This window comes from Dipodomys ordii, unplaced genomic scaffold (genome assembly GCF_000151885.1).
Source record: "Dipodomys ordii isolate 6190 unplaced genomic scaffold, Dord_2.0 Scaffold74, whole genome shotgun sequence".
Lineage (NCBI taxonomy): Eukaryota > Metazoa > Chordata > Mammalia > Rodentia > Heteromyidae > Dipodomys > Dipodomys ordii.
The window spans coordinates 1,373,979-1,381,263 of NW_012267290.1; the positions used below are offsets into that span (position 1 = coordinate 1,373,979).

Below are 7,285 nucleotides of genomic sequence, written 5' to 3' on the forward strand. Positions count from 1 at the left end.
AGTGGCGCTGTGGCTCAAGTGGTAGAGTGCTAGCCTTGAGCTGAAGAGCTGAGGGACAGCGACCAGGCCCAGAGTTCAGGCCCCATGACCGGACCAAAAAAAAAAAATCAAATAGATTAAAAATAATGACAACCTAAAGCCGTATAAGGTTGCTTTATGACTTTACAGATTTTGAAGAAACTCTGTTACCATATGCCAGGCACTCAACAGATTTTGCAGAGGAAGTAGATTCTAGAGGATGGAGAGGAATGGGAACGTTACACGTATATAAAGGAGTAAACAGGTAACCCTGGCAGTCAATCATTAAAACACTAGCAGAACACACTAAAATAAAACAAGCATGTTCCATCTAGATGGATAAAAACAGCCATCAGCCAGCTAGATTCCAGACCACAGCAAGAGATGCCAGTAATAAGAAAAGAGAGCTACATGTAATTCTCCCCTAACTTCCTGTAGCACAAAACAATGTTCAGCTCCTATCAACATAGAATAATTGTATTGGACTGCTTATTTAGAAAATAGACTTTAGCAGCAAAACTTCACCATCAAGGAGTGAATCTCTAAGTACAGGAAATAAACAGAAAATAATGCGTGTCAGATACTGGTATTCAGGACTACCAGCATGTACTTTCTCCTGTTGAAAAAATCATTTACTAAAGTACAGGATGTCAAGTAAAAATACCTTAACCTGACATCAAAGACCCTTCCTTCCTCTGTACCCCATCTGGTCCCACTTCTAATAAACTCTCAACTCCTACAAAAATAATGGTTTATTTTCGGTACACTAAAAATTATTAATGCCTATCCTAATCCAGGTTCATATCAATCCCTGGAATAATTTTTATTACTTCATCCAGGAATAATGTTCCCATTCCTCTCCATCCTCTAGAATCTTCCTCACAGAGCAAGCCTACTTCCTCTGCAAAATCTGTTGAGTGGCCTGGCATATGGTAACTGAGTTTCTTCAAAATCTGCAAAGTCATAAAGCAACCTTATACGGCTTTAGGTTGTCATTATTTTTAATCTATTTGAATACACACAAAATCTTATGCCCTACCTATGTGCTACCCACCATATGTTTATATGTTTTTTGTCGGTCGTGGGGCTTACTTGAACTCTGGGCCTGAGCGCTTTCCCTGAGCTCTTCAGCTCAAGGCTAGCGCTCTACCGCTTTGAGGCACAGGGCCACTTCTGGTTTTCTGGTGGTTAATTGGAGATGAGTCTTACGGACTTTGTTTTGCTACCCAGGCTGGCTTTTTTTGTTTTGCTACCCAGGCTGGCTTTAAACCAAGATCCTCAGATCTTAGCCTCATGAGTAGCTAGGATTACAGGCATGAGCCACTGGGGCCCGGCTCCTTATGTGTGTTTTAGAACAGTAAAAGTAACTGATCTCCAGACTTCGGTAATCTCCTCAAAGTACAAGTTCAAAAAATAGCTATAAGAAAAGACCTCCTATAACTAAATTTTAGCATTGAACACACAGCTTTTCGAACATGATGAATGTAAGAAAAACACATATGTACCCACAGAAGTTAAGGTGTAAGTTTTTTCTAAAGAGCATGAATGAAGTAACAGTTCTCAATCTGCAGCCTGCATGGGGTCCCTATGAGCAAACTACCCTCGTGGTAGTGCTAACACTTCAATCTTGGCCTTTTCCCACTGCGCTGACATTTGTACAGGCCATGAGCAAAACCAGCCACCGCTGTAGATCTAGGCAGAGGTAACCAATACTCACTGCCTCTCATGACTGAAGAAATAAAATGTCTTACTTGAGAATGGTTTTGATGACGAAGTTATGACTTTTTTTTTTTTTTTTTGGTCTGGGCCTGGGCGCTGTCCCTAAGCTCTTCAGTTCAAGGTGAGCATTCTACCGTACTGGAGTAAGAGTCTCACAAACTTTCCTACCCTGGCTGACTTTCAACTGCGATCCTCAGATCTCAGCCTCATGAGTAGCTAGGATTACAGGCATGAGCCACGGGCGCCCAGCGAAGTTCTGACTTTCATTCATGCCATGCAGTCCTGACTAAAGAAGAAAAATGTCTTACTTGAGAATGTTTTTGATGAAGAAGTTATGACTTTATTCGATCTTGGCCTTGGGCACACATTTTTAATATGTAGCTGACAAGAAGTGTACAACAAGCACCAGTGCTGTACAACAGAGAACAATGGCTGTCTTGACACAAACAGACTAGTAATCCAGACTCTTACTCTGGGCAACGACAAGGAACATTACAAAGACAACTGGTAGCAGATGCCAGTGATAAAACTCAACCTTTCTATTTAAAACCTAGATTTTTACAAGATTTCTGTCAGAGTCCTGCAACCAAAGGCAAGCAGGCCCCTGCTCAAAGATGAACACACTGGATTTACCACATGTACTCAGGGAACAGCCTGGGGATAATCAGGGGTCTCAGAAAGATGGCATTGAAATGATTTACTATAAGATCTGGGTGTTGACTTGGAGGGAGCCTAGAATGTGGGGTTCCCTGTACAAGGACTTCATTAGAAGGTGTGAGATTAGACCAGGGAGCTCCCCAAAGTAGGCCATGACAGAACTTAACCCCAAAGGTCAAAGAGGAGTTAGCAGGCAGAAGGACTAGCGAACGCAGAGGAAGGAGCTTTCTCTCCAAGCAGAGGAGAGCCTTCCAGCTGTACAGTAAGTAGAACAATCGCAGAGTGTTGGTAGGGTTCTAGTCAAGACGTGCTGAGGCCCTGGGTGTGGGTATAAAGAGAAGGCATCGGTGTGAAAGAAGCTAAAATTGACTATAAAGGGCTTGGTATTGCACTGGATGTCTCAGGTGAAATTAAAATTAAAAGCAAGTGAAGGCCGAATGTCTTTTAGTACCATCTACCACTAGTGTATTTTCTTCCTCCTAAAAATGACTAACAGTAACACTAATACAAGCACATTACCTGGTGTTCTTCTGAGGAGTCAGCATAACCTGACCTTCTGTCGTGATGTCTATAATACAGTGTTCAGGAAGAATTCCCATTCCACACAGCTGGATATCTTGGGAATTTGCTGACCCTATCAAAGTATGTTCCTAAGAAAGAATCAGATTTACTCATGAATATTGTATTCTCACATGTACACAAACTAAAATTACCTACACTGCACCTTCATTGGTCTTCAGCTAACAATCTGGAAAACAAAATGGAGTCCTGGCTTTCTCTGAAATTCATTCTGCAAGTTTTATTTCCTTATAAGGAAAAACATGATGTTAAATATATTATTCAAGCCTTTAAGGTCTACAACTATCATTTCTTCGTGGGGCTTGAACTCTGGGCTTGGGCGCTATCCCTGCACTCTTCAGCTCGAAGCGAGCGCTCTACCTCTTGAGCCACAGCACCACTTCCAGTTTTCTAGTGGTTAACTGGAAATAAGAGTCTCACGGACTTTTCTGCCTGGGCTGGCTTTGAACCGTGATCCTCACATCTCAGCCTCCTGAGTAGCCAAGATTCCAGGCGTGAGCCACCCAGCTACAACTATAATTTCTATCCACATCTATATCCTTCATTTTCCATCACAGTCTTGATTCCAAATATTTTATCTGATCCTCAGAGCATGAGCTATGTATCAATAATGTACCAACAAATATAATCTGAAAAGTAGTTAACTTAGATTTGACAATACTTACCCGGTCTCAATCAAAACAGATCAACTACAAAGACAGAAGCTTTCCAAAGATAAGAGTCTGAAAAGACTAAAATTATGAGTCTTGAGGTAGCTCAGAACTTGTAACATTTTAGGTAATAAGTGTTTTATAGATGCTACCCTTCCTCCCACCAATCATCTCTCAGCTCCACTTTCTTTCTTTTTGATGGTAACAAGATTTGAACTTAGAAAGTCAAGCTCGTTTGGGCTTGCTTGGTAGGCTACTAGATACTCAAGAGGCTGAGATCTGAGGATCTCAATTCAAAGCATGCTCAAGCAGGAAAGTCCAATTAACCTCCCCCACACCAACCCCCACAAAAAAACAGATATGGAGCTATGGCTCAAATTGTAGAGCATCAATCTTGAGCAAACAAGCTCAAGGGAGAGCATCCCCCGCCCTGAGTTCAAGCCTCAGTAACACTAAGTAAACAAATAGCCTAAAGAAATAAGGGCTAGAGAGACATGGCTCAAGCAGTAAAGCAACTGCTTTACTGTGTTCAAACCCCAGTACCATCAAAACAACAACAAAGAAGAGTGAGGACTATTCTTAGTTCCTGGGCCTTAGGAAACCAGGAAGGAGGCCGGATGTGCCTGAAGGAAGACTCTGACCAAACCTGACTCAGCCATGCTTTCAATCAAGTCTCTATCACCAAAGAGGAACTCGATTTTACTTCCATCCTTCCCACCTCTACTACCTCACCCAGATCCAAAGGCCATTCATCTCTGCCTTCCTATCCTACTAGACAAAACCCATAAAGACATTTCAGAGTGAGCCACAACCAAAGCAGAACTCCTGTTCTCAACTCCCTCTGGCCCAAGAAAAGTCCATTTCCCTCATTAATAGTAATGGAACTACCATGATCTCTCAGGCCAACTAAGACTCTAGAACTGCACAGCCAGGAGAACATATTTGCCAGGTGTGACCTGTACATGCCACCCCTTTCTCTTGGATTCTATCACTAACAGGAAGGTGGAGTTTCCAGAAGAAATAGGCCCAAGGCTACCTACAGAGAAGGAAAACATCCTCTGGGCCAATTCTGTTTAGAATCTCCCTGCTCCCAAGAACAACCGGAGGGCTGAGCACTAACTGTGCCTCAGGGATCTTTTCTGTCCTGGGTTGGGGTGATGGAGAGGCGCTTTTCCTTGGCCCTAGCTTTACCCTTGGGTCTGAGTGTGGAGCCAACTGTTCCACCCCCACTGCTGGATTCATCCCTCGGCCTTGGCTCTGCTTCTTCCACCCGAAAGGCTGTCTTCATTTATGCACACAGTATCGTCCAGCATCTAGTTCTTTTCTGTACACTTGCTAGGGGAGAACTCCTACCACTTTAGTCCTAGTTATTCCTGAGATAGTGTCTCCTTTTTTGCCTGACCCAGTCTGGACTGTGCTCCTATTTATGTGCTTCCCACCACAGCTGGGATGACAGGAATGTACCACTGTTTCAAGTTGAGATAGGGATTTCAAAACCATTTTGTCGGGGCTGGCTGGCCTGGAACAACAGCAGTTCTCTAGAGCTCAGCTTCCTAAGGAGCTAGGATCTCTGGCGCCCAACTCCCAACATCTTCTGACTTCATCTTCCACAGGTAGGTCTCCCTCTTACCACACAGTAATTTCTTCCATCTCTAAATCCTGATTACAATGAACTCAGTAAACACTGTGATTTGTGATTTGCTATTTCACAAACATGATTTCCTTCCTTCTCTGCTTATGTGGCCAGCATTGGGTATAGGACTTTGCAACTGGCTCCAATCAGCATAATACACAATACATAGTGGGTGTTAAATATCTGCTGACAGAATGGATTACAAACCCGCAGGGGCAGAAGACACTGACAGGCAAAGGTCTAATACAAATTTTAGAAGAAAACTTTCGTTTTCAACAAATACATTGAGTTATACACAGAAGCCTTAGAGACACAAGAAATAGACAAAGTTCTAATTATAGTATTCACATTGTAACAACTTAAAAATCTCTCATTTGGGGTTATAACCTATTGCGATTCAGATGGTGATACATTGGGAGCACAAATACTGGATTCAAAAAGCTCAGTTCTGCCAAAGTCTCACTGTTTAAGTCAATGGGCTCTTTATACTATGTTCTAAGCACTGTAATAAAAACAGAGATGAGGAAAAGGAGAAATTTCTCACAAATTTTCTAGCAGGGCCTGGTGGTACATTCCTGCAGTCCCAACACTCAGGAGACTGAGGCAGTATTATTTCAAGTTTCAGGCCAGCCTGGGCTAGATAAACAGACCCTGTCTAAACCAAGATTACCTGATTCTGGAAGAATGAGAGAGCTATACAACTTGCATTAAGAACTCAGAGATGTTCATTTGCTAAAGTCATTATATCTGAGGTCAGAGGTCTCACATTTGAACTAATCTAAGAAGGGAGAAAAAAAAGGAAGAAGAAAAGAAATAAAACCCACCAGTTCTTGGGCCTTGGAATTCCTCTATCCCACCCATGGGTGTCATTTTCTGAACTGCACTGGGCTCACCCTGCTGAATGTGCTTTGTCATGAATATGGTCTTGCTGTGGGGTGACTTGGGCAGTGAAGACGTCCTCACTGGCTCAGAATCAGCTCAAACAGGGCTGACCACAGCCTGGAACAGAACCAAACACCTCCACACAGATGACCAGAAATGCTCTGACTTCTCTCCAAAAGTCACTCCTCAAACAGCCTCTTTGTTAAACTTCTGGTTAAGAAACAGATATGAATCAGCTTTTTCTTCCTTAGGGTGTGGGTCTGTGTGTTCCAATTTAAACTACATCATAGCAGTTCTGAGAGGAAAAAGAGGAAAAGGCAGTGTATTTCAGTCCGATTTTGATACTGTATCTCCCTAAAGCTATGAATGTCTGTGGCTGACTTTCTGACATCCTCAGGAGTCCTGAGGGATGGGATGGGATAACACATCATCTCTCATAGGCAGTTACTACTTAAGAAAGTGGATGTGGAATACTATATAACTCCTAGTATTTCTGTAGATAAAGTTCTCCTACATTGCCAGTCCTCATCCTGCTAGGCAGCCAGAGATAGCTATCATTTGCAAAAGCCAAGACCATGGCCCTGCATCTCCACCCCCTTATTGCAGCCTCTGCCTTGTGCCACAAAAACCTCAGACTTCGGTGTTACAACAGTATGTGTCAAAGACAGGTATTAATAGGTAGAAATACTTACTAACAAAGAAGCCATACAGAAATGACACAAAGCAATTATTCTAAGTTATCCTGTGGAACTGCTGGGTACTCACTGGTAGCTCACACCTATAATCCTAGCTACTCAGGAGGATGAGATTTGAGGATCGTGGTTCCAAGCCAGCCAGGGCAAGAAAGACTGTGAGATTATTATTTCCAATAAACTACTCAGAAAAGGCCAGAAATGGTGCGTGGCTCAAGTGGTAGAGCTGTAGCCCTGAGCAAAAGATCTCAGAAAAAGCAAAAGATCTCAGAAAAAGCACCCATACCCAGAGTTCAAGCCCCAGGACTGGTAAAAAGAAAGAAGAAGAAGAAGGAGAAGGAGAAGAAGAAGAAGAAGAAGGAGAAGGAGAAGAAGAAGGAGAAGAAGAAGAAGAAGAAGAAGAAGAAGAAGAAGAAGAAGAAGAAGAAGAAGAAGAAGAAGAAGAAGAAGAAGAA

At 42.6% G+C, this 7,285-nt stretch overlaps 1 protein-coding gene across 1 annotated transcript in view; it reads right to left on the reverse strand.

Annotated features, from left to right (window-relative positions):
- Kif13b (kinesin family member 13B) overlaps positions 1-7,285 on the reverse strand; it is a 94,937-nt gene that overhangs the window by 62,565 nt on the left and 25,087 nt on the right. Inside the window, exon 11 of the mRNA XM_013024195.1 lies at positions 2,914-3,044. Within this exon, the coding sequence (XP_012879649.1) occupies positions 2,914-3,044 (131 nt within the window). The remainder of the gene's footprint in view (positions 1-2,913; positions 3,045-7,285) is intronic.